General features: G+C 53.6%; 2 protein-coding genes across 4 annotated transcripts in view; one reads left to right on the top strand and one right to left on the bottom strand.

Moving 5' to 3' along the window:
- ZBTB17 (zinc finger and BTB domain containing 17) overlaps nt 1-23406 on the top strand; it is a 32143-nt gene extending 8737 nt beyond the window's left edge. Inside the window, exons 3-16 of one of the 2 annotated variants that reach the window (XM_059914153.1) lie at nt 15613-15819; nt 16689-16877; nt 17501-17641; nt 17975-18094; nt 18697-18935; nt 19022-19164; nt 19249-19549; nt 19853-19940; nt 20022-20138; nt 20228-20348; nt 20573-20703; nt 21029-21238; nt 21357-21446; nt 21523-23406. In XM_059914153.1, the coding sequence (XP_059770136.1) occupies nt 15615-15819; nt 16689-16877; nt 17501-17641; nt 17975-18094; nt 18697-18935; nt 19022-19164; nt 19249-19549; nt 19853-19940; nt 20022-20138; nt 20228-20348; nt 20573-20703; nt 21029-21238; nt 21357-21446; nt 21523-21806 (2379 nt within the window). In that variant the 5' untranslated portion in view covers nt 15613-15614 and the 3' untranslated portion in view covers nt 21807-23406. The remainder of the gene's footprint in view (nt 1-15612; nt 15820-16688; nt 16878-17500; nt 17642-17974; nt 18095-18696; nt 18936-19021; nt 19165-19248; nt 19550-19852; nt 19941-20021; nt 20139-20227; nt 20349-20572; nt 20704-21028; nt 21239-21356; nt 21447-21522) is intronic. The other variant, XM_059914162.1, reaches the window with a different exon arrangement.
- SPEN (spen family transcriptional repressor) overlaps nt 23314-26413 on the bottom strand; it is an 82385-nt gene continuing 79285 nt past the window's right edge. For both annotated transcript variants that reach the window (XM_059914131.1, XM_059914140.1), the window contains 4 exons: nt 25851-26315; nt 25490-25684; nt 24990-25148; nt 23314-24512 (listed from right to left, as the gene is read on the bottom strand). In XM_059914131.1, coding sequence (XP_059770114.1) covers nt 24381-24512; nt 24990-25148; nt 25490-25684; nt 25851-26315 — 951 coding nt within the window. In that variant the 3' untranslated portion in view covers nt 23314-24380. The remainder of the gene's footprint in view (nt 24513-24989; nt 25149-25489; nt 25685-25850; nt 26316-26413) is intronic.

Raw genomic sequence — 26413 nt, 5'->3', positions numbered from 1 at the left:
ATATCCCTTTCTTGTGGGTCTTTAATGTCACCAGTAACCATTATCATACATCAGGTGTCCACAAATGTATGGGTCTATTTCTGGCCTCTTTACCATCTATTCTCTATCTGTGTGCCAGTATCACACTGACTTAATTTCTAAGTTTTCATATAATAATTCTTGGTATCTGGTAAGGCTTTGGCCCTTTGCTTTTCCATCTTCATTTTAAATTGTGCTTATGAAATTCATAAAAATTGTTGGGGTCTTTTATTAGCATTGCTTTGAATTTTATTAGAATTGAATTTATTACATATCTATCAATTTGGATAAAGTTGACATTTTTATGATATTGATCTTCTGATCCACAAATATGGTATACCTCTCAATTTACATAACTTACCAAATTCTAACATTAGTTAATGTCTTTACACTTTACTCTCAAGCAGTTAGGACCTTAACGCACTTTAATTCCTAACACTCCCTTCTCAACTTTTATTCTATAGGTGTGTATGTTCTTTTTCAATTTTAGAAGACGTCATTTGTTCAGTATTTGTTTAGATTTACTTATTTCTTACTTACTACTTTAGTTGGTCCTCACTCCTTCTTGCATTTAATACTTTCATTCTGGGATCACTTTTTATCTACCTGAAGTGTACCTTTTATAATGTGTGAATTTGGGCTGTAGTCCATTTGGGGGCCATCTAACGGTTACAGATTCTCCCAGGGAGAATTTTATACCCCTCCATTTGGTGCCAAGATTTCATATAGGCTTTTTCTGTGCCATCTTCTTTCCACTAAGATATAACCCTTTGGGGCCAGCGTTATTCTGGAGGGCCCTCCCGAGAGACCTCCCTTCTTGGCGGCAGGGGGAGAACTCGAGCTTGCTCAGTTCTGCAGATGCCTTCGCTGCCCACCCTCATAGCTCCGCTTGCTCTCTGGATTCCAGCCTTTGCTTAAGTTTGTTTCATCTGTCAGTAGTCCTTACTGACTTGCCGGTTCTTCGATGTATTTTAAAAGATGTCAAACAATTTTTCTTCAGTGTTTGTAGCTGTTCATAATGAGAGCCAGCCAGGGTACCTGGTGTGCCGTGCTTCCAGAAATTAAGATGCTTCAGAGTTTCAATTTTGTGTTTCACTTAGCAGCAACAAACTCTGCAGGTTAGAACTAAGACTTAGTAATGTTCACTTCTGGCTTTTTTTTATAACATGTTTTGTGACACTGATTAGTATAAGGAAAGGGAGTTGGTAAGTGCCAATTAATGACAGAGAATTTGCCCTTTTGGGACAGACTAAGGACCTGGTGAACCCAGAATTCCGTGTCTGTCCACGGAAGTTTCGTCCTTGTTTAAAGTGAAAAGAGGACACCTTATAGAGTGTGGTGGACTTTGGCCTTGAATCTGGGCATGTCGTTGAGACCTGGGTCGGATGACAACCCCTCTAAGCCTCATTTTGCTCATCTGCGCAATGGGGGTGATCATATTAATACCCCCCCAGAGGACTATTGTGGGTATGGATGAGGTAGCATGTATACATGAAACACTTTGCAGGCAGGTTGCCACGGCAGCTACTCCAGTTACTCCCTTGGTGGCCCCTGTTAGACGTGTGCTCTCCACAGGTCGCTGCCCTTGGGAAACAGCGAGCCTACTCTTTCTCTTGGCAGTGACCTCTCCTCAAGCGTTTAGCACGGTGGGACTTACTATTAGCAAGACTGTGTTTTCTCTAGTTGCCGTCCCACAGTCCCGCCCACAGTCCTCCTGTACCAGGACTCACGATTTCCTTACAGCTGGGTAATACCCCGTCAGGCTGGGAAACTGTAGCCTCTGCATGGTGGACTGTCTGATCAGTTACTTACATCCAAGCATTAATTTGCACCTAAGCAATGAATGTATTTGGAGTTTACATCGGTATTGACAGGTCTGACCCAGTGTACCACCCTCTGCTCCTGCTCGCTGGGGACGTGCACTGACCTACAGTGGAAACTCAGTCTTTGCCAGTTTGAAACTGGAAGTGGTAACTTGTACTTATTCATATTTCTTTGATTATTAGTGAGGTAGAACATCTTTTTTCTGTATCGAGTATATTGACCACTCGTATTTCTTCTTTTGTGAATTGCCTGTTCATTTCTCTGACTCATTTTTCTGTTGGGAGATATTCTCTTGTTGTTTAATTTTAATAACAGCTTTATTGAGACAGTCACATACCATACAATTCACCTATTTTAAGTGTACAATTCAATGGCTTTTAGTTTATTCACAGGGTTGTGCAACCGTCACCACCAGAACATTTTCATCATCCCCCAAAAGGGACCCACCGCCCATTAGCAGTCACTCCCCATTTACCTCTATCTCCCCCAGACCTAGGCAACCACTTTCTATCATTATGGATTTGCCTGTTCTGGGCATTTCATATAAATGGAATCACGCAACTTGTAGCCTTTTGTGGCTGGCTTCTTTCACGTAGCACAATATTTTCAAGGTTCATTCAGGTTGTAGCACATATCAGTACTTTTCTTATTGTCAAATAATACTCTATTGTATGGATATACCATGTTTTATTTATCCGTTCATTAGTTGATAGACATTTGGGCTGTTTTGACCTTTTGACTGTTATGAATAACGCTGCTGTGAACACTTGTCTACAAGTTTTGTGTGGATGTACGTTTTCATTGTTGATTAATTTTAAGAGCCTTTTATATATCAGGACTATTAACCCTTATTTTCCATATAGGCTGTAAACATTTTCCCCCAGTTTATATTTGCATTTGGGAAGTTGAGAAGATAAGGGTAGAAATGTGAATGAAACAGAACATTTAGGTTTCTGACCAGTCTTTCATACCCCTAAGAATTAAGTTTGTGTACCCTCACTTCCCCACCCTAGTCCCCATAAGCAGCCCCTTGGGGCTGGCCTGCTTCCTTACATGGCCTTGCGGGTGCCCGCTCTGTCTCTCTTTCTCTGTGTCTCTGTCTCTCTTTCTCTGTGTCTCTGTCTCTCTTTCTCTGTGTCTCTGTCTCTCTTTCTCTGTGTCTCTGTCTCTCTTTCTCTGTGTCTCTGTCTCTCAGCCTGCCTGCCCTACAACCAGGCAGCACTTAGGGCGCTCTCCAAGTTTCTCTCAGAAGCTCGCACTTCACAGTAGCTGGAAACCCGCCAGGGTTGCAAGTCATCCATGAAAAGGCCTCAGGCTGCTGCAGGTGGTGGCTGGGAGGGGCAGGAGGTCCGCAGCGCTGTTTCTTCAAGGGCCAGCGCTGGGGCCTGAGCTGCTTCTAATCCTCCCGGGGCTGCCGTCCAAACACTCTCTTCTGGAGCGACACTCAGCAGCTGGATTAGAGTAGCCTCACAGTTTGAAGAAATCCTTGGAAATTGAGACATTGAATTCTTGACCACTTTGTGTCCAGGCCTATCTTAAGTTTTTGAGGTCTCCTAGAATATTCCTCTAAAATATCCTCTTACACATTTAGTTTTGCCCAGTCAAGTTTTACAGAATATTAACTTTAGTTTAATCCTATTCGGAATAGTAAATGTACAACTTGATGTTGGCTTATGTAGTTCATAGATGTTCATATACAGTTTGTAGTTGATGTTCATGTCCTCATATATAGTTCATGTTCGTAGTTGGAAATCTTAAGATTTCCAATATAGGGAAAGTTTTAGATGAAAAAAAAAAACTCTGCTAAGTGCTAGATAAATATCTCATTTTTATTGTCATTCACATGGTGTCTGTTATACTTCAAATGCATGCATTTGTAATCTGTAATCTTATTAATGAAATCATTTACTCAACGTTTATTAAATCTTAACAGTAGAAGGGACCTTCACAGTTACTAATCGTAATGAGGAAACAAACCCAGAAAAAGTCAGTCACATGAAAAGCATGTGCTACATTGAAGTCCATATACATCTACCTCCTAATAATTAGTATTCAACCTACTTTTTTCTTTTGCTTTGTATTCTTGATCTTAACTAATACCATGGGACAACTAATCCTTCCTTTGGAATTGTCATATTCTATCCTCTTCCTCAATGAAAGCCTCATTGCTCCTCCAAAATCATCGTGTTCTTTGTAGAAAGAAGGTAGCGGGACTTCCCTGGTGGCGCAGTGGTTAAGAACCCGCCTGCCAATGCAGGGGACACGGGCTCGAGCCCTGGTCCAGGAAGATCCCACATGCCGCAGAGCAACTAAGCCCGTGCACCGCAACTACTGAGCCTGTGCTCTAGAGCCCACGAGCCACAACTACTGAAGCCCGCACGCCTAGAGCCCGTGCTCCGCAACACGAGAAGCCACCACAGTGAGAAGCCCGCTCACCACAACGAAGAGTAGCCCCTGCTCGCCGCAACTAAAGCCCACACACAACAATGAAGACCCAACGCAGCCAAAAATAAATAAATTAATTAATTAAATTTTTTTAAAAATTAAAAAAAAAAAGGTAGCTTTTGCCTTCAAGTACAAAGCACCTCTGCCTTGCCTTCTGGTTACAGTTGAGTGGAATAACCATTGCAGTTTGCAGGGCCTTTTCCTGATCTTTTTTCAGGTTGAAGCTTTATCTGTCGTGGGTGCCTGGGTTACTGATGAGATTTTACGTCCATTTTTGGAAGATAGGCCCGGGAGGAGAGCATTGGGTTCCCCCCTTTCCTGTAATAGATCGATGTTGCTGGCTTGGGTTTATATGTAGTCGTATAAGAATAATGATGGCCAGCGGCACCTCTGTGAAGTGCAAGCTTTTATTATCATCTGCATTTTACAGAAAGGAAATTGAGGTGCAGAGATTTAAGTACTCTTGCCCGAGGGACTTAACCAGCTTTGGCTGGATTCCAAGGCAGGAGTTTTATCCGGGTGTGGGGAGTCAGTCAGCCCCCTGAGTGTGTGTGACTCTCCCAGGAGAGGCCTTCAGTGCCTTCGAAGTGTCGGAGGGGTTCATCTGGGTCTGGAAAAGGCTACCAGCTGCTCTTCTAGGGGATTTTCCATTTTGTCCCCTTAAGGAATTTTTGCTCATCAAGTTTTCCCGAGTGACACATTCTTTGTGCAAATTATCATAATTTTCCATTTCCCTTATGAGAAATTTTTGCTGTTGAGAAGTTGTCAGTCACCAAGTCTTGTAGAAAATGTCTGAAAGGTTTTACGGTGAATAGAAACAAAGAAACTCTGACTTTGTGGACATTTTCTTTCTTTCTCTCTTTTTTCTTTCCTCCCTCCTTCCCTCCTTGTTTTATTTTCTCAGTTTTAATATTTTAATATTAAAATATCAACATTTACAAATGGTAAAACAAAACAAACAAACAAAAAACCCAGAAAGGATACAGAGTGAAAAGTGTAAGTCCTTTCCACCCTTCCCCTGCTGCTCTGAGGGAATCCCCGTTACCACTTTCTTGTATGTCCCTCCAGAGGTGTGGGCGTTTTCTTTGAAACGTGAGTAAGAGGTAGGAATTCTCAGCCTGGGATGTGGTTTTGGACAAGCAGCATGGCCCAGCTTCTCCCAGGAAGGGTCGGGTACTAAATATTAAGGGACGTTGAGGCACTCGAGGAAGAGGTACTTAAAACCTTCAAAAGATGTTATAATATTCAGCAGGAGGGCCGCTTGCACAGGCTGCTCAGAAAGATCCACAGTAATTGCGTTGGATTCTGGGCACCAGCCAGATCCTCCTGGTGCCAGCGGGGGGTGACGTTGTCCCATTCTTGACGTCCTGAGTTGTTTTTCTGCTTCTGCTCTTGCCCTCTCAGCCTGTTCTCCATACTCATGCAGCCAGAGTGACCTTTCAGAAATGTGAGTCTAACCGTGGCTCTCTCTTGCTTAAACCCCTGGCGTGACTCCCATCAGCTGGGGATGAAGCTAAGTCCTGGTGTGATAGGTGTGGCCTCCAGCCTGTCCCTCCGGCTGCATTTCTCACCACTTTTTCCACTCACTTGTTACTCTCATGATGTGAAGCGTGCTGTTCGCCGCCGGCCCAGTCCCCAAGCGTGCACACCACTCTTTGTCATGCATCCACACTATTGCTTGTGCTGATCTTTACCTGGACGCCCTTCCTGCCTTTGTTTGTGTGTTTTTAGATGTACTAGGCACCACTGCCTTCCAGGTTGGCACTCAGTGGCACCTTTCAGCTCTCATCAGTGGGGAGTGACAGTCTGGGTCTTTCTCTCCGGGGGAAGGTCCTCGAGAGTGGGTGCCCAGACAGCCTTGGCCTTACTCCCCTTGGAGCCGCCAGCTCCCAGCAGGGCACCCGCACTAGGTAGTGCTCTGCAGTTGACTTTAAAGCACTGTCCACTACCCTGTCCCCTCAGCCCACCACATGCAAAGATTGGACCCCGAATCCATCTGTATTTAACCTGAGTGGGTGATTCTTCCCAGGCTTTCTGCCCTAAGTCACACAATCACAAAGACCTGACAGCAGAAGTTTGAAGCCAGGTGGGAACAAAGTCTATGTGCTTTTTTGTCATATTGGACCAGAGTGTGGCTACTTTGGTCTCCAACTGCCTTCCCGAGGCCTTGACCGGCTGCCTTGTCCAAAAGGAGCCATGCGATTCACTGGTAAAGGGACTTCACTGGGATAACCTGGTTTGTTTTGTTTTAATTAATTCATTTTTTCCTTGTTTGTTTCACTGTGTTATCAGTCACAGGCTTTGTTAGAGAAAAAATATCTAATTCTACTTTTGCCAGTATTTGTGCACTACTCCCTGTTGTTTATCTTCTTTAATCCTCACAGTCATTGTGTATATGGTGGTTCTCCAGTTTAATGGGTGAGCAATCTAGAACTCAGGGAAGCTTGCTTGAGCCCCCCTTGGTAATACTGGAGCCAGGATTCAAATGCATGTGCTTGGAGTCTGAGTCCATAGGTCTTGTCTCTTCTTTATACAGTAATCTCTCCCAGGGTGGTCCCATTCCATCTTGTGGCAAAGACCAGAATGAAGTGAAGAGATCTGTTCAACCACCTCTGCTGTTGACATCTCAACTGTAATTGGCCAAAACAGAACTCTTGCTTTCCTCCCGCTAAACCTTTGCTTCCACAGTCATTCCTCACCTCAGTGAGTGGCACTGCCACTTGGCCAGGCTAAAACCTTGGCCAGGTTTCTCAGGCTAAAAATTTTGGTGTCATCCTTGACTCCTTTCTTTTCTCACAACCCACATCTACTTGATTAGCCATTATGTTGGCTCCACCAAAACATACCCCTAATCTGACTACTTCTTTCCACCTCCGCCTTGGTGGAGGCCACCTCCCTCTCTTGCTTCTTTCCTGGTGTTCCTGTGTCCACGCCTGCCCGCTTGCAGTCACCCTTCTGCTCTCAACCCTCCTAGGGCGCCCCACTGGCCTCTAAAACCCTGAGTGATCTCAGCCTCTCCTGCTGCCCACCTCAGCGCTTCTCATCCTCCCACTCGCTTCCTCCTTTTCAGGCACGCCGGCCCCTTTTGCCAAGGTCACACCCGTCTTAGGACCTTTGCATTTGCTCTACCTTGTACCTACTGTAATGATCCCTGGGCTTATGGTAGCATGGCTCACTCTTCATTCTGGTCTTTGCTTAAATGTCACCTCCTCAAGAGAGGTCCTCCTTGACCCTCCTCTTAGATAGTTAACAGCCTCTGCCTCGGCTTGCTTTGGTTTTCTTCACAGCACTTAGTATGTGACATTATGTATTATATTGATTTATTACCTGTCTTCCCCGCTAGGCTCAAAGTGAGAACACTGTCCCTAAGGTGAGCACAGAGTAGGCACTCATTAAATGTTTGAGAAGTTCTTTGGTCTTTGTTTATATCTGTTTCTTAATTTATGGACTGAGGACCCCTAGGGGGAATGCAGTAAGTATGAGTAGTTGTGCAGCTGTATCACACCACAGATCTTCTGTATATTAGGGGAGATTTATCACTCACTTACATAGAACTGTTTCTCAAATACATATTAATGCTGTTGTGATTAATAGACTGGAGATTCATTTTTCATAGTGGTTTTTGTCTATAGTTTTTCAGTTAACAAGCACCAAAAGTACAATGATCATTTCATGAGGGTCCACAGAATATTTTGACCTTGAGTTGGTCATATTCAACAAGGCCAGGAATTCGTTCTATACCAGGCCTGTTCCCCAACTTGATTTGAGGGCGAAGTCCTAGGATAGGTGCTATAAACAGCTGTAAGGAAGAAGCAAGAAGTCGGCGTACCCGGCAATGAGTTTATTGAACTTGGTAGGGGAGTCCACCTACCAGTATAATTTCAGGCTGTGTCCATGTGCCACCACCACTCAGGGAGTGCTGGGCAGAGGGGAGCAGGGGGGACGTTGGAGAATGATCAGACCCCATGCCAGTCCCACATGTTCTGATTTTGTCTTTTTGGTAGCAAGGCCCTTGATTTATCCCGTGTCAAGCTTCAAGAGTCCCCAGAGCAAGTACTAGCATGATGGGTTCTAAACTGGCACAGGGGGGCTTCCCTGGTGGCGCAGTGGTTGAGAATCCGCCTGCCAATGCAGGGGACACGGGTTCGAGCCCTGGTCTGGGAGGATCCCACATGCCGCGGAGCGACTGGGCCCATGAGCCACAACTACTGAGCCTGCGCGTCTGGAGCCTGTGCTCCGCAACAAGAGAGGCCGCGATAGTGAAGAGGCCCGCGCACCGCGATGAAGAGTGGCCCCCGCTCGTTGCAACTAGAGAAAGCCCTCGCACAGAAACGAAGACCCAACACAGCCAAAAATAAAAATAAATAAACTGGCACAGGTGCTGGGATACAGGACACACTTTCTTCAGGGCCAGCCAGCCTTCCCGCTCAGCCACGTTCCTAGAGCAGTGGGGTCTATCGGGGGTCAGGGAAAGGGATGTCCACTCCCTCTTCAGAAGTGTGGTTAAATTTAGAGATAGTACAAGTTGTATAGTTTGAAAAGCAAAGTCAGTAGCACAGTTTAATTTTATATTCAGACATTACTTTTAGATTTAGAAAAAAGTCCGTGTTTTTTATAACACAAACTTCAGCAAAGCAAACGGTACTGAATCTTGGCAGGGTGCATTCTGTAGAAGGAAGCAGTGCTTTTCAGGGTGGGGGCCACTATTCAGGAGAAGATGAAGCATTTGGGGCTGTTGGGAAGGGCTGAGTCAGGTTTGTGTGTCTCTACAAAGTGGAAATGGACTTTAAAAGTTTGAGAAACACAGGCTTAATAGAAGAGCTGTGTTTGCTGGGCGAGGAGGAAAGTTCCAGTACGGTTGGTTTTGTTGATATTTGCTTCTCTGCCACGTTGCGCTGAAAAGGGACGGGTTGTCACAGCAGGTGGGTTGGTGGAGTTGAGCAGGCAGCTGTCATGTTTGCAGGGCTGGCCTGCTGGGAACTCCGTTCCCTTGGCCTGAGTTGGTGTATGCCAGGCTGTGTACACGAGCCACCAGTATTTCTGGAAAATCAGGAACGCTGATCCCTGTCACCCGCTCTCAGGTGCCTCGAGGCCCTTGGGTGGCTGTCTCCTGTCCAGGCCTGCAGCTGGCACAGCCTGTCCCGGGAGCTGGGGACTGTTGTTCGTCAAGATTGGCGGGCGTCTCCTGGTGGTAGGCCAGTTGTTTCCTGGCTAATGGTTTCCCTCTGTGCAGCAGTTTGGAAATGCATGCAGTTCAGCGCTTGCTAATAACCTGGGCAATATTTCATGTCTGACAGGTGCCCATTTGACTCTGAGATGGAGCGTTGCTCTGTGGACCCACTTAGAGCTCTGGGCAGGCGCTCCAGCCTTCAGCCAGGAGCACCCTTGGGGTTTATGGAACAGTTGTTCAATATAAAGTGCTTCCCTGACAGAGAAAATCGCTCTGAGTGGTTCTTGCCCAGTGCCCCCTGTCTCTTCATGTTAATTGGGCTCCGGGATTTTTCCAGACTGCATTTAGAAGGAATAATGTATTGTGATTACAACATCTAAACAAGGTTCAAGTCACCAAGTAGTTTTTTGAGTATACCCGAGGTGCCCAGCATAAAAGGATACGTAGAAACCATCTGATGTGGTCTTTGGCCTAAAAAAATAGAGAGAGTCAGCATCTCTGCTTCCTGGTAACAGTCGTTTGCTGAGTGCTTACCACATGCCAGGCACTGGGCAGGCCCTCTGCTTATGTTACCTAGCTTAATCCTGTAAAGAACGTGGGAAGTAGTCCCACTGGCTCCACTATGCCAGAGGAGGGCTTTGCTGTAGGTCACCTGCGGGTGTGGTAGGTGGCAGGACCTGGAGGTGAGCCTACTTGGCTTTGGCCCCAGAGGCTCTGCTGTCTCCGCGGTGCCGTGCTGCCTCTCAAGTTCTAACTGTTGGAGGCAGCAGGGCGGAGCTTGGGGCCTGGTGTAGCCATGCTCTTAGTTTTTAGGTGATTGGACTGTGCCACACGTGGTGCCATGCCGCTTGGTGTGTTGAAGACCCGCCATAAATGCCATTTTATTGTTACTGTGGGGATCTGGGATTCAGGTTTTGTTGAATTGAGCAGAGTGGATTTCACGACCCAGGGAGAAACTTTTCTCATGGCAGCAGTCTGTGTGTGGATGTCTTGGATCCGAAAGGCAAATGAGAGGGATTGTGTTTTCTCCGGCGCTACCCCCCCACCCCCCCACCCCGCACTCCTGTCCACCTTTGTGGCTCTTTCCCCTTCTCAGGGCAGCCCTGGCCAGAGCATCTGGGAACATGGTTGGAAACACCCCATCTCTGCACGGATTGAGTGTGGCACTTTTACCTCACTTTTTTCTTATTACAAATTTTGTTAAATTTTGAAAAATGTTCCCATATAAAAGTATATGAAATGCACATATTTAGTTTAAATAATAAATTTAGGTGTATCCAAATAAAGAAATAGAGCACTCCCAGTATCTCAGAAAACCCTAATTGCTCCTTCTCCCATCCAGAGAGAATTGTTACCCTGAAATTTTTTGTTAATCATCCCTTTTTCTTTACAGTTTTACCATCTGTATCAGTTATCTCTTGCTGTAAGCAAACCACCTCAAAACTTAGTGTCTTTAACCATCAGCAGTTTATTATTTCTCCCCATCTCGTGGGTCGACTGGGCAGTTGTTTTTGTTCTACAAGGTGTTGAGGTCACTCGTGTGCCAGCATTCAGCCGGTGGCTGGGCTGGAGCCCTGGTGCTGTCAGCTGGGGCATCTCAGCTCTTCTTCAGGGGCCCGTGCATATTGGTGTCTCCTCCAGGCCCCTCCATGTGTCCTCTCCCCCCAGCAGGAGCGCCCGGGTATCCCTGCAGTGGGGTGGCTGGGTTCCAAGAAAGCAAAGCAGAATCTTCCAGACCTCTTAAGGGCCAGGCCTGGAACTGGCACAGAGTCACTGCATCCTGTTGGTCAGAGTCATCCCAGGGCCACCCCGGTTCAGCTGGAGTCTCATGGCAGGTGGGGTCGGATGGGAGGGATTGTTGGCGGCCGTCCTCAGAGACCGTGCCCACGGTGCCCACACATGCACATCCATGTCCGTGTTGCCTGTTTGTATCCACACTGCGGGGCTTCCCCAGGTCCCTCACGTTTTCGTGCCCAAATGAATTCCTTGTGAGGCTGGCCAGGGCTCGTGTCCAGCTAGGCTGCTTGTCCTCAGGGGAGCATCCCACCTCTGACACCGAGGTCTGCCCCGTCAATCAGGGATATGGATCGAGCAGACAGCAGTGTCATGGAAGGTGCCCGCTCGGAGGCCGGAGTTGGTCGGAAACATGAGGGCTTTGGGCTCGATGGGCTCTGCGGTCTAGTTCTGTGTGAGTTTTCTGTTGTGCTAAGTTTAGGGGGTCTTTCTTAGAAGCAGCTTTAACTAAGGCCCACACGTAGCACCCTTGAAGCAAGATGAAACGAGCAGGAAGGGACCCCACTGTCGTGCTTAGCAGAGGGCACCGCACACCACGGGTGGGCCGGCAGAACCGCACTCGATCCCCGCCGTGGGTAATGAGCAGCGGGCTGGCTGCTGATCTTGTTACTGTGTTCAAGTCCCCTCAGACAATGCCCCCTCCTTGCGTGCACTCCGCCGCCCGCCCCTGGGGCCCCCACGTCCCCCTGTGTGGCCCAGGCAGGTGCATCCTGCCCCACGCGCGCACCTCTTTTCCTGGTCCCCTCTAAGCTTGGCCAGATCCTGGTGGGTTCCTTTCACTGTAGAGTATAAAAGAGGAGACAGGAGACAGTCAGAGGACTGCATGCTCATTCTAGAACAACAGTTCACCTAGGTTTGGAGGTGGGGCACGGCCTGCTTCTAGCTCAGCGCCTCTGAGGGGAGGACCGAGCCGGCTGGCCCCTCACCGGCTCACCGCACCGTCTTGGGGAGAAGAGAGGGGCTGTTGGAGCTTTGTAGAGGCAGGCAGCTGGGGGAGGTGAGTGGGTGAGCACTGGACGACAGCCTGGAGGCTCTGAGCTCCACTGCCCCTGGGGGCTGTGCGGTTATAAAATCCACGGTGCTGCTGACAAGTGACACCATTTAGCACTCGGCAAACCCCCCAAGGGCCCTCACACCCCCTGGGGGTGCCGATCACAAGATGGGGCTTGTGAGTGCATGTTTAAGCGCTGTTTATCTGTTTGTGGGATGGCCCTTTTTTTCCTTTTTCCTTCCTTCTAGTTCCTCTCCCTACTTCCCCCATCCTTCCCTGCTTCCTCCTTCCCTTTTATCCTTGTGTGTTTTCTCTCTCGTCCATTTCTTTCTTTGATTTTGTCAGAACAGATGCTCTTTTAGGACTGTTTCTCTTGTTGGAACAGCTTTGGAGGCTTCAGAGGGATTCCAGAAGCCTCTGGTGTTCTCCCGACACCCACATTTGGGGAGGAGCCCGCTTCTGGGCGCATCAGAACACTGCAGTTAGCTTTGGGTGGAAAACATTACTCGTGGCGCGCAGCTGCTCCCCCGTGTGGGGCGGGGAGGGGCTGGGGTGCTGGGCCACCGCCCACCCTCTCGCAGGGACCTGTACCAGCCTTCTCCCAAGGCCTCTGGAAGTGAGTGCACCCCGCCCCGACGTGTCCCCGCCGAGGGCTCGTCTCGGCCTTGGTCCCAGGCAAGGCCAGTAACCACCTGACCTTGGAGCTGGCAGGTCCCTTCCACCCTGTTGGCCAGGAGTCTTTTCTCATGTTTATCTTCCCAGCAAGTCAGATTGCTTTCTGGCTGGAGGGTTCTGCTCTCAGCAGGCTCCAGCCCAGGGGCCTGGGAACAACTCTGTACCTCTGGGGGGGGCAGGGGGGGAGGGGGCGCAGGGCATGGGTGTTCAGCCAGTGCTCCCCAGTTGTTTCTGAGCCTGGGAGGTACTTCCTCCCAGTTCACTTCTTGGGTTGGCTCCTGGTGAAGGTGAGGGAGCCAGGCCCACTGCCAGGAGGGAAGAGTTTGGATCTGATTGGAAAGTTCTGAAGGGGATTATTCTGCAGCTGATTGAGAAGGCACCTGTGGGCCCTGGTGGTCCCTCCCTTTCTGCACTTGGCGGGTATTTCACCTGAGGACAAAGAGGGTGAACTGGTGCTTGGAACTCAGGGGCTGCCCATGCACATGTGCACACATTTGTCTGCTCACGTGGCTTTTTCCACAGCAGAGAGAAGACAGCTCAGGTCGGTTTGGCCCAGGCCTCTCCTTGCCACCTGCCTTTGGTTCCATTTACACCTTGCCTGTGTGTACCCCCTTTAGGTCCTAGGCCTAAGTGCCCGGCCCTCCTGTTTAACCCTACAGGCTGGACACTGGTTCTTTTCCATGTCCTCCAAAACTTCTCTGTTTTAGCTTTGACCTGCTCAGGAACAGAACAGCCGAACTTCTCCCTTGCATCCCTTGAGGTCACGAATGAGAACTTGCTTTTTCTAGGGACTGAAGACCTAGAGAAGGATGCCTTTATGGGGTGTCCTGGTCAGTAGAAGCCTTTGCTCCGGCGGCTCCATGCTGTGCCGGCTGGTTTGTCACCGAGCAGGTTGTTCAGCAGACGCAGAGGGCCCAGCCACCTTGCGCCTGACCTCTTGACTCCAGGGCTGGCTTCCGGCTCTCCCCTGCTTATACCTAAGAGTTTGAGCCTCAGCCACTTATGATCTGAGCGGTCCAAGAAGCTGTGCCTCTGGCTGGGAGCTTGTGTGTGGAGGCTGGGACCAAAGGACAGTCCTGGGGACGCTGGAGGGAGACAAAGGGTATTTTCAAGTCTCCAGCAGCAGCAACTCTGAACTCATGACTCAGGGGCTGGCACCCCATGGCACACGGCCTGTTGCGACTGCCTGTCCCCCCTTACTTGATGGAGCCCTACCCACCTACTCGGTGACTTCTCCCAGTTCAGCAAATACACCCTTCCACTTGTGAAAAGTTTCCAGACACCACGGGTGGGTGGGCTTTGCATCCTTCAAAGCCGATCTGTGCTGGCTAAGCCACGTGCGCGGGGGCGTGGCTTTCGTTATGTCTCATCACAGCCAGACAGCCATACATGGTCACTGCAGCTCCAGAGCTGCAGCGCGGTGACTCAGCCCCGAGAGGCTGATGTAACGGGAACAGCCGGAGCCAGTGAGTGGCTGCTGAAACCTGGAGGCCGAGAGCCTCCCAGGGTCATGCTCACCTGCCCAGAAACCACCTGGGGCAGCTCTGAGCAGACCCAGGCCTCAGAAGAAAGGTTCTAGAAGAACTGGGAGAGAAACCCCTGCCACTTATCAGATTCCAGGCCAGGGTGTGACAGCCCAGCCCGGTTGGATCTATGTAATGTGGTCCCAGGAGTGGGCACTGACGTTTACTTAGAAATGGGTTCTTTCTTGAAAGGAGAGTCTGCTTCTTTTCCCTAGAAAATGCCGATCCTGAGACTGACTCTGGTGTGGTGTTGAGGGGGAGGGGAGAGCCGTTTTAGATACTTACTTAGTCCTGGCTTGTGCAGTTCAGGACGATTTGGCACCAGGCCTTGGAGTTTTTGTGAGCATTTTTACTTGAGACAGTTGTGGAATTTCCAAGCAGCAAGTGAGGCCTTTGACAGAGAAACTGCAGCAGGCCAGCAGCTTCTGGGCTCAGGATCAGAGTTCATTCTTTCTCCAGGGACAGCCTAGAGAGGTTTCTGGAGGCAGAAGACTCACCAGCTCTTGGGTAGTTCCCTGAGCCCATGAATCAGAGGTGGGGGAAGTGGGGGAGAGATGGATCCTCACCCCCGAGGGCCAGGCTTTGCCGAGAACAAGGCAACCTGCACAGACCCCTGTGGGTGCAGCGGGAGAGGGGCTGATTCCTGAAATGCTGGATGATGAAACGTCTGCCTTCCCAAGCGCATATTTCACCTGTACATGACAAACTGAGAAAAATAGAAACAAAATAGAAAGGTTTTCATGAAGCCACATGTATCCAATCGAAAGATCTTTTAGTCTAAGATTATGTCATGCATTCTTTTTGTAAAACAAAAAGTTAAGCGACCATGTCTTTTTTTTTTTTTTTTTTTTGAAATGCTGACAGTAATCAGTGTTTTGTTTGTGCTTGGTTTTTGATTTTTTAATGTCATTACCTGGCAAGGCACAAAGGTGGCTGTTTTGTGTTGGTCCCTCCATGCTTTTTGGGTTTTGGAACTTTCCTGACCAGTTAGCCCAGGAATCTAGAAGCCAGCCCCTGGTCGGTCTGGGCCTGCAGAGGCACCTGCCCTTTGTGGATTTGGTTCCACCCTCCCACCCATCCCCCTGCTTCTCACCTGGGGGTGCTGGGATTGCTGCTGGGGCTGGTTGGTGTCCTCCCTCGTGCTAACTCGAGGGCTCTGTGGCTTTCCCCAGCCATGGATTTTCCCCAGCACAGCCAGCATGTCTTGGAGCAGCTGAACCAGCAGCGGCAACTGGGGCTTTTGTGTGACTGCACTTTTGTGGTGGATGGTGTTGACTTTAAGGCTCACAAAGCAGTGCTGGCGGCCTGCAGCGAGTACTTCAAGATGCTCTTCGTGGACCAGAAGGATGTGGTGCACCTGGACATCAGTAACGCGGCAGGTACCCCACTGGGTCCAGGGCCGAGCTTGTGGCGGGCCCCGTGCCACGCGAGGCCCTCGTTTGAGCAGCACCTTCTAGCTGTGGGGTGCGCCAGACCTCCCACACAAGACTCGGCCATGAGTGCGTGGGTACCAAGTTCTTACCACGTTTGCGGGGCCTCTTTTGACTGGGAGCGGGGTGGAAGGGGAGAGCTGGCAGGAAGGGCTCATGATAAGCTCCAGAGTGAACACAGGACAAGCTCATCAGGAGGGACAGAGAGCGGGAGGGCTCTGAGCCCTGGTCCCTTTCCATTGCTGAGTCAGTCCTCAACCCCCTACCCCAGTGCTCACCTTGATGGGAATGGCAAGGGTTGGGATCGGGAGGGGTGTCAGGAAGGTCTTGGGATTGAGGAAGGAGCTAACTGGTCCTAGATTCAGGTTCCCAACCCAGAATGGCGTGCCATGCCACCAGAAGTTCGGGCAAGGTGTCGTTCCCCCATTTTACACATGCGGAAACTGAGGCCCAGAGAGGTCAGGTGACTGGCCTGGAGGTCAGGTAGAGAGTTTGTGGCAGAGCCCTGATGAAAGCCAGTGGTGAGAGACTCTGTCCTCTGGTGCCGAAGTGCAGTGGATGGGCAGAGAGTGTTCAGGGTGGGCACTCACACCCTCCGCCCTCTATGGGTGTGCTTCTTTTTGGAGGCTGTTGTCTGGGTTGAGAATCCCCAGGTTGCCCGCCTCTCCACCGGCGCAGGAGATGGGGAGACAGTGGGCTGCCACCGCCACTCTGCTTTTCACAAATCCCTGGATCCTGCCACGGAGTGGAGCAGCTGGACAGGCTGCTGGTGCCAGGCCTCGAGGTGGGTCCGTCATGGCTGTCTGTGTCCTTGGCAGGCCTGGGGCAGGTGCTGGAGTTTATGTACACGGCCAAGCTGAGCCTGAGCTCTGAGAACGTGGACGATGTGCTGGCTGTGGCCAGCTTCCTGCAGATGCAGGACATCATCACGGCCTGCCATGCCCTCAAGTCACTGGCTGAGCCGGCTGCCAGCCCTGGGGAGACTATGGAGGCCTCGGCCTTGGAAGGTAAGATTCTTGGCAGGTGGCTTTTGATGGGAGCTCTGCCCCCGCCTCTCTCTGTCACCTCTTTGGCCTCGCCTGTGTTGTGGGGAGCTCGTGGGGAGGAGCCGCAGCAAAGTCTGAGAACGCCTCTCAGAGGGGCCCCGTCTGCCCTCCCTGCCTGAGGGCACCGGCAGCCACGCCTGGCTCAAGGCCTTTGCACAGGACTTCCCTCTTCCGGCAGGTCTCCTCTCCCACACCCTTCCTCCTGCTCCTCTTAGTGCCTCAGGAAAGCCCCCTGAGGCCCAGTGTGGGCCAGATTCCTCGTGGCACACTTTCAGAGAACCACGCTCCTCTCCTTGTAAGCACCGATCTCTGATGAGCGTCATTTCACGTGTGACGACTGTCTCCCCGACCAGTCTGCGAGCCCCATGGGAGCAGCAACCATGACTGTTGTACCCCAGGCCCAGCGGCAGCCTGGTGTGATGTCGGTGCCTATGAATAATCTGTTGAATGAGCAAACCAACAAACCGCCACTTAGATGTATCCCCAGGGAGGTCTGGAAGAGCTGGCAAGCTCTGGGCTACCTCACCCCGCCAAGTGGTGGACACTTGATGGGAAATGGCAGGCCTGTCCTGTTCCATCTCCAGTGGGGGACAAGAGAGCCAAAGAAGAGAAGGCTGCTGCCACTACACTGAGCGAGCTGGACGTGGCCAGGAGCAGTCTGCCCACGGGCCTGGGCCGGGAGCCCAAAGAGGAGCGGGGCGGCCAGGCCGAGAGCACAGCCAGCGGTGAGTTGTGCTGCTGAGGACCTGGCTGTCCATCACCTGCCGGCGGCGTGGGCCCCAGCGCAGTGAGCAGCTTTCTCAGGAGGCTCCTGGGCGAGGGAGGGAGGGAGGCACAGGCAACTGCATCCCTTGAGCTCAGGTTACCCAAAACCACCGCTTATTTTTTCTGGGGCATCTGTTAAAGCCAGAGCAGAGGCTTAAGCGGCCCGAGCTTGGATGTGCTCCCCCCACCCCCGGGGCCATAGCCGCTTCCAGGGGTCTGGTCCAGGAGAGCCGACCGGCCCCTGGACAGAGGGTGCCAGTCCAGCCCCGGATGCCCCCACACCTCTACCCCAGGTGCAGAGCAGACGGAGAAGGCCGATGCCCCCCGGGAGCCTGTGGAGCTCAAGCCGGACCCCACAAGTGGCATGGCTGCTGCTGAGGCCGAGGCTGCCTTGTCAGAGAGCTCAGAGCAAGGTACCCTCCGCCAGCCGGGGCGCCCGCCCTCACGCAGGCATCCCCCACTCACATGTCACCCCCCCCCGCCCCCCGCCAGGGGCCCTCTCTTCCTCCCTTAGCTGATCTCACTGTGAGTCACTCACATCAGCTTTTGGGCCGACGTCTTTCCTCATTCTTGAATTTTGACATCAGTTTCTTGGTTGTACACCCTGGCCGTGCTTCCCTTTAGCACAGAAGTGTCCTTGTCGTAGTACTGGCCCTGCTGTTTTTCCCTGGGCTGAGCACCGTGGCGGAACTTGGCCGCCCATGGCACCCACCCCAGCCCCCGCCCCCAGTGCTTGTTGGCTGACAGCACCCTTCCCACCTGTGTCGCCAAATACGGGGCCCCCGTTGGACTGAGGCCCATCTACATCCTCCAAGCGGCAGCTGTCCCGGTCATTGGTCTCCCCTGGGCTTGCCCTGGCGGTGCTGGGGACCATTTATCTGCGGCTCCCAGACATTGCCCTGCCCCTGCGAGGCACCCACGCAGAGAGAGGGTGTGTGCAGAGATGAGCCGTGCCCAGGCCTCACTTGGCCAGTTGCCAGGTCGGTTTCCTCAGTACTTGCCCTTCTTGTGGCAGAAATGGAGGTGGAGCCAGCCAGGAAGGGAGAAGAACGAGAGGAGGAGGGCGCCGTGCCCGCGGTGGTCAAGGAAGAGGGGCCGCCGCTGGAGAAGGGCGAGGCCCCCGAGGAGAGCGAGGAGTCGGCCAGCACGGACTCGGGCCAGGAGCTCGGCGCGGAGGCGCGGGGCCTGCGCTCGGGCACCTACGGCGACCGCACGGAGTCCAAGGCCTACGGCTCCGTCATCCACAAGTGCGAGGTGCGCCGCGGGCGGTGGCGGCCCCGCCCCGGCCCCCCCCCCCCCCCCCGGCGCCGCCCCTGACACCCAGCCCCCTGCGCCCGCAGGACTGTGGGAAGGAGTTCACGCACACGGGCAACTTCAAGCGGCACATCCGCATCCACACGGGCGAGAAGCCCTTCTCGTGCCGGGAGTGCAGCAAGGCCTTCTCTGACCCGGCAGCCTGCAAGGCCCACGAGAAGACCCACAGGTAGGCCCCGCGGCCGCCCCCCATGCCCGCCCGCCCCGGCCCCGCGAGCCCCGCGAGCCTCCTGTCCTCGCGTTCTGCCGCCAGCCCGCTGAAGCCATACGGCTGTGAGGAGTGCGGCAAGAGCTACCGGCTCGTCAGCCTGCTGAACCTGCACAAGAAGCGGCACTCGGGCGAGGCGCGCTACCGCTGCGAGGACTGCGGCAAGCTCTTCACCACGTCCGGCAACCTCAAGCGGCACCAGCTGGTGCACAGCGGCGAGAAGCCCTACCAGTGCGACTACTGCGGCCGCTCCTTCTCCGACCCCACGTCCAAGATGCGCCACCTGGAGACGCACGACACCGACAAGGAGCACAAGTGCCCTCACTGCGACAAGAAGTTCAACCAGGTGGGGGGAGCCGGCCCTGGGCCCCTGTGCTCCGGCGGCTTCCGTCTCGGGGGCCCGGGGGGCCTAGCGGGGAAGTAGGTGGTGTTGGCTGAGCAGAAAATGACCCTGCCGGGTGGAGCTCTTGACTGCTCTGCCGAGCAAACTGGGAAGGCAGGCTGGGGGGACGGGCGCGGGCCAGGAAGAACTGAGGGGGGTGGTTTTCCCATTTCCCCCGGCCTTGAGGAAAGGGGGAGCCCCGCACAGGCCCCCGGGAGGACCGAGGATCGGTGGTTCCCTGCCGTCTGACCCCCTGCCTGGGCGCAGGTGGGGAACCTGAAGGCCCACCTGAAGATCCACATCGCCGACGGGCCCCTCAAGTGCCGGGAGTGTGGGAAGCAGTTCACCACCTCAGGTAGGGCCCGGCTGGCCCCGCCCCCGGCCCCGCCCCCGGCCCCGGGCGCCCGTGCCAGGCCCACCCTCGGTCTCGCCACAGGGAACCTGAAGCGGCACCTTCGGATTCACAGCGGTGAAAAGCCCTACGTGTGCGTCCACTGCCAGCGGCAGTTCGCTGACCCCGGCGCCCTGCAGCGGCACGTCCGCATCCACACGGGTGGGTGAGCGGCCCGGCGGCGCCCGGGTGCGGGCACAAGGGAGGAGAGCAGGCGCCGACACCTTCCCGTCCCCTGCCTCCATCCCCAGGTGAGAAGCCATGCCAGTGCGTGATGTGCGGCAAAGCCTTCACCCAGGCCAGCTCCCTCATCGCCCACGTGCGCCAGCACACCGGGGAGAAGCCCTACGTCTGCGAGCGCTGCGGAAAGAGGTCCTGCCCTTCGGGCCCCCAGCCGGCGCCCTGTGGGGTCCCAGCACCCGGCGGGTGGAGGGGGTCAGAGAAGAAGCCCGGGGCTCGGTTGGTAGCCGGGCAGACTGCTCCAGCGCAGGTCCCGGGGTCCTCTCGGGTCTAGACCCTGAGGTGGGAGGCCCCAGCCCAGCACCCCGGCCCAGGCCTGGGCGGTTCTGTGCAAGCCTTTCCTTCTGGCCCTGCAGATTCGTCCAATCCAGCCAGTTGGCCAATCACATCCGCCACCATGACAACATCCGCCCTCACAAGTGCAGCGTGTGCAGCAAGGCCTTCGTGAACGTGGGGGACCTGTCCAAGCATATCATCATCCACACTGGTGAGTGCGTGCCACCCGCCTCTCTGTCCCAAGCCCTGACTCTGGGGCACATGGTGGGGTGGGAGGTGCCCCGGACCCCAGCCTTCGGTGCCGGCACTTGCTGAAGGCGGCCTTGAAAGCAGTTTAACTCCAAGGAGGGCCCCATTTTCTCAGAGCTTCTGGAAGGTGCAGGGGCCACTGGAAGCTTCCCTGTGCCTCAGGTGGCTGCCCCAGAGCTCTTCCTGCTGGAAAAGACAGGGCTGCGGGGGAAGCTGGAGGCCACTGAGGTCCTCCCCCCCTGCACCCCCCCCCCAATGGCAGGAGAGAACCTTGCCTCCCCCCCCAGGAGAGAAGCCTTACCTGTGTGACAAGTGCGGTCGCGGCTTCAACCGGGTGGACAATCTTCGTTCCCATGTGAAGACTGTGCACCAGGGCAAGGCAGGCATCAAAATCCTGGAGCCAGAGGAGGGCGGTGAGGTCAGCGTGGTCACTGTCGATGACATGGTCACGCTGGCCACTGAGGCACTGGCGGCAACGGCCGTCACTCAGCTCACAGGTGCGGACCATCACTCAGCTCCCAGGGCAGCAGGGGGTGGTCACAGCAGGGGTTGCCTCTGGGGTGGCAGCAAAGGGGCAGGTGAGTCTGGTCTCAGGCCCTGCCGATGCCCCCACAGTGGTGCCAGTGGGGGCGGCGGTGACCGCTGATGAGACAGAAGTACTTAAAGCCGAGATCAGCAAAGCTGTGAAGCAAGTGCAGGAAGAAGGTGAGAGGGGCCGCCTGGGGGAAAGCTGCCGGACCCAGGGGCCCTCCCTGTCCTAACTGCAGCCCCACTCCCACAGATCCCAACACTCACATCCTCTACGCCTGTGACTCCTGTGGAGATAAGTTCCTGGATGCCAACAGCCTGGCCCAGCACGTGCGGATCCACACGGCCCAGGCACTGGTCATGTTCCAGACGGATGCGGACTTCTACCAGCAGTACGGGCCAGGCAGCACGTGGCCGGCCGGGCAGGTGCTGCAGGCTGGGGAGCTGGTCTTCCGCCCTCGGGATGGGGCTGATGGGCAGCCGGCCCTGGCAGAGACACCTCCCACAGCCCCTGAATGTCCACCATCTGCTGAGTGAGCAGGCACCCCCTCCTCCTGTTTATTTAAGGTTGGACGGCACCCTAGAACTGAGAGGGGTGAGCCCATTCCCTAGAGAGAATAAATCTGATTATTTTCTAACGCTGCCTATAGCTCCCTGTGGGGCTGGGGCGGGGAGCTGGCAGCTGTGGCTGATGCCGGGGAAGGGTTGCTCCACCCAGCGACCAGTCGGCAGAGACTTGCTTGTGGGGAAAGCCAGGCTGTCCCTTTGCAGAATGGGACTGGAGCCGCGGGACCCGTCTAGAAGCAAGCTGGTTGCTTTGCCCGAGTTGGGGTGTGGGCAGCACACTCAGGCCAGAGAAACTGCGGCTCCACGAGCCCCATCTGGCCTCCTCTTTGGAGGCTTCTCCTCGGCTCGGCGTGAGGATCGGACCTCCCCTCTCCACCTCTCTCCGCTGTGGAGCCACGGCTGTGACCCTGCGCCCTTGTGTTGGGAACTGGGCCCACAGGGCTTGGCCACAACTGCTTACCAGGATCCAGGCCACCCGTACAGAGCCCAGCTCGGGGGCCCATTCAGCCAGAGCAGCAAGGTAGGCAGAGCACCAGACCCAACAGGCCGCAGGCCTGCTTCTGTTGGGCCTAGGGAAGAGGGAGAGCTCCACACTCGCTTCACGGTAACCCTGGCTGCAAGATCAGGGCCAAGCCAGTGTCGTCTTTTGAGAACATTTACTTGCCCTGAATCAGCGGCGTCTCTACAAGGCTGAGAGCCTGGAGGGACAGGAATGAGCGGCCAGGAGCTGTGATGGGGAGGTGGGAGATGGCAGCACTGCTTAAACTAGGAGCAGCAGTGCGGACAGTGAAGCAGCTCATTCTTACCTCTGTCAGCAGGGAGGCATGAGATGCCTTCTCTGCCGCTTTTCCATACAGCTTGTCCCCAGCAGCTGTTAATTCCTCACCCAGAGATGGTACCATCTCGCACCGAAAGCATAGCTCTATTTGGAAGAGCCCCGGGGAACTACAAGTGAGACCAGCAACTTTGTGGTCCTTGTGTTCCCGTCCCCCACACCCAACTCCCCAGCTTGCGGTGGGTCCAGCTGCTGGGGAAGCTTGGCCCACCAGTGCCATCCTCCTACTGGGAGGCAGCTGCTGCAGGGCCAGCCTGCACCATGCCCGGAGGAGGAAGGGAGAAGAGGCAAGACCCCAAAGCTTCCTTAAGATGTTTCTGAGTTTGAGTGGGAGGTGGCTTTATTCTTTAATCAATCAAATTTGAAGTGCCTTCGACATTACGCAGGAGCCAACTGGGACCTTGAAGTGTCAGATAAACACCACAGCACTGAAAAACAAACAGTTCAAGTTCAGTCTGTGATGAAAATCTTCTTTTGTACAAGATAAAATGATCCCTGGGGAGGATCAGTGGCAGAAAGGAAATAATAGGTTCCATATACAGACTTGGTGGGGGGTTGAAAGCAAAAGTGGGATGAAGGCTAGCTGGTCCCATAAGCCAAGGACCCCTGGTCCTCCCATCCAAGTGACAATCACATCCACACTTGACATGTTCTGTATTTTTTAATAAAGTTTGTAATCCAATGGACACATAAAACAAAACTGCGCTGAGAAAAACAGTTTTCATAAATTAATAAGTGTTAGGAAGTTGGGGGAGAGGTCAAGGTCACAGGAAGAAGGGAAGCCAGTCTTTTGTACAGTCTTTTTGTGTGTGTGACACTTCCAAGTTGCGGGAGCAGGGCCCGTGCTGTAACGAAGCGCACTTATACAAATGAGTGACAATACAAAGTCTGAGTATGAAAATAAGATTTTCTCTGAAAACACATTTTTGGCACAGATTAAAAAAAATGTATGTCGGGGAATTTGATTTTTAAGTCAGTATTATATATATTTATATATATTATATATTTATATATACACACATCCCAAGTTCTGCATATTCCACCAAGAGAGAAAATCCTTCCGTTTGCTCTTTTCTGATTGTAAACTGTACATCCTGGGTGAATCAAAGACGGTGGCGCAGGAGAATTAAAGAGAGGTGACATCCAAATGAGCAAGGGGAAGGGACGGGTGGGGACAACACAGCCCAATGAAATGTTCCTTGACCCCAAGGTTTCAGCAGAAGTTTGAAGTCCTGCGTGAGAGTCTGCGATGTGTGTGCCATGTGTGTTCACGTACACCAAGACATCCAGAGTGTCACAGCCTGTCTTCACTGTGCAAAAGTCCAAGTCACTAATTTAGTGCAAAGGCAGTTCTGTTTTGTTTCTTAAAAACAAAAACAAAAAAATTCCACTGCCCTGTTCCTTTTCTCCAAAAAGAGGAGAGAGAAACCCAGCCTCAAGGTGTCTGCAAGTCCATTGGTTGGTGGTCTGTCCTTGGGCTAAATGTCATGTAAACATACGAGTAGCAGCACCACTGCCCAGGGGGGTCTGTCTGACTGAGCCGGGCGGGCGGGCGGGCGGGCGGGCGGGTAGGAGAGCGAGGCTGGCCATCTGGCAGTGGAGTCTGTCCCCCTCGGCAGCTTCTTCCTCCCCTTGGCTGGGTTGTCCGGTGTTTTATTTTTTGCTGCAGAGCCTCAGGAAGATATGCCGAGTGGTGACCATTCAGTGGCTCACACAGAGGCAATGACGATCATGAGATGGGGAGAAATGTTGGAGATGCTGGCCAGGAGGTCGGGGGCCAGACGGGACAGGTGACTCTCAGAGAACTCGCAGGGCGGGAAGATCTGCAGCACATAGGCGGGCTGGAGAAAGGGACAAGAGAGAAAAATGGGACCTCCTGTCTTCACATCACCCACCCCACTACCACTCTTCCCTAAAACATTTCCAACTGGGGGCGCAAAGGCCCAACAGAGAGCCAGGCTGAGTCAATTTCCCAACCAGCTAAGGTCTCCAAGACTCTGTCCACCAGAAGAAAACTAGGTATCAGAAAACTAACATGAAACTAACCCCTGAGAACTTCTTCTCTATTATTAAGCTAAAGAAAACCCTCTGCTGCCTCAGCCGTCCATTGACTGTCTCCAGGATGGGCAGCAGTAGTCCGGCCCATGCACTCCGCTGGTTTCCTCTATCCAGAATGCCCCTTTGTCCAGCTCCTCTGGGAAACTGTCCTGACTACTCTAGCTGGCACGGGCAGCCCATGCCACCAGATCAGTCAGACCGCCTGACCAGCCGAGACCAGCCCCACGTATGTGTGCACCGAGGCGGGACACTGGGCTGACCTGATTGGAGCCGGGGTTGGGAACGTTGATGATGCCTGCCGCCTGCTTGGCCTGCAGATACGTGATGAAGGCAGCCTTGAGGGACTCGGTCTGGCTCACGACGTCCTCTTGGTCACGGCCACAGGGCAGAGCCAGCAGCAGACAGTAATCTGTCTCCACCTGGGGAAGAGGAAGCTGTCAGTGATCGTTGGGGGGGGGGGGGGCACCTCACAAAACAGCCCAAGAAGAGGCCTGTCCAACCCAGGTGATTCGGCTCCTAAATCCCCACCTCTACGATGACCCTGAGGGCCATCCATATGTTTGCTGAATGAAAAAAAGCCTCATCTCTGGATCTAGAGGCACCTTACACTCCTAGTGGAGACAGAACATGCCCTTCATCATCCACTCCAAGAAAGCCATTATTGCACCCCGTGACAAGCCACGGAGACAGGCAGTGGGGGCCACCCGTGCCTTCCCTTGCTGTGGGCGGGGCACTTGCTCACCTGGGCCCTGAGTCTTACCGTCATCCTTCGGGCAACCCCCTCCAGCTGTGAGGCCTCCAGCCGCATCCTCTGGGCGATCCTCAGGGGGGGCCCTCCTTCAGAGAGCGGCAGGGACCGATGGGCCAGGACATTGTTGCCAGAGACGAAGTGGAGCTGCACAGCAGCTGTGTCGTTCTTGAGGGCCAGTAGGCCCTGCCACACGATGGGGTACTTCTGCTCACAGGGAAACAAACAGAAGTGAGCTCACGGCTGGAGAACACAGCTGTGCTGGCCACGGCCCCAGGCAGCAGCTTGCTGATCTAAGTCAAGTGGGGCTCTCGGGACACTGACAATAGCACAAAGCTCGGAGGGTGGTAGGGAAGGCCCTGCCCAGGCTTACCTTCAGAAGCTGGACCATATCCACAGGTCTCTGGGAAGTCAAATGTGGAGAGGAATCTTGTTTGGGGGCGGGCTGGGCTTCAGTATGCGGCAGAGCCAGTCCTGGAGGGGGGCTGGGGCCTGAGGGCGTAGGGACAAACAACGGCTGCTTTGGGGCAGCCTGAGCAGGAAGAGGGGCCGGGAGGTCAGGCTTCATCGAGACAGACACAGGGGAGGGATACGAGGTCTGGCTTGTTTCCGCCTGCGCCCTGTGGACCTGGGCATGAGGCTCAGCCGGCCTGTTTCCAGGTACATTTGGGAGGCGCGGCTGCTCTACTCCTGTCTGGGTGCCCTTTGCCTCCTGGGAGACTGGAGGCATCTTGCCGCTTGGTGGCTGGCCTGGCTGGCTGAGCTGGGAGGGCTGCGTGGACTGGGCCGGCTGTGCGGACTGCGCAGGCTGCGAGGGCTCGCCGTCAGGAGGGAGACCCTGGATTGGGCGGGAAGAGAAAGGAACAGGGTCAGAGTCTGTTACGCACCAACAACATCCTGCCCCAACCAAGCAGCCGTGAGCCCCTGGGCAGGTCA

Source organism: Balaenoptera ricei, chromosome 1 (genome assembly GCF_028023285.1).
Source record: "Balaenoptera ricei isolate mBalRic1 chromosome 1, mBalRic1.hap2, whole genome shotgun sequence".
Lineage (NCBI taxonomy): Eukaryota > Metazoa > Chordata > Mammalia > Artiodactyla > Balaenopteridae > Balaenoptera > Balaenoptera ricei.
This window is presented reverse-complemented; position numbering and strand designations above follow the sequence as displayed.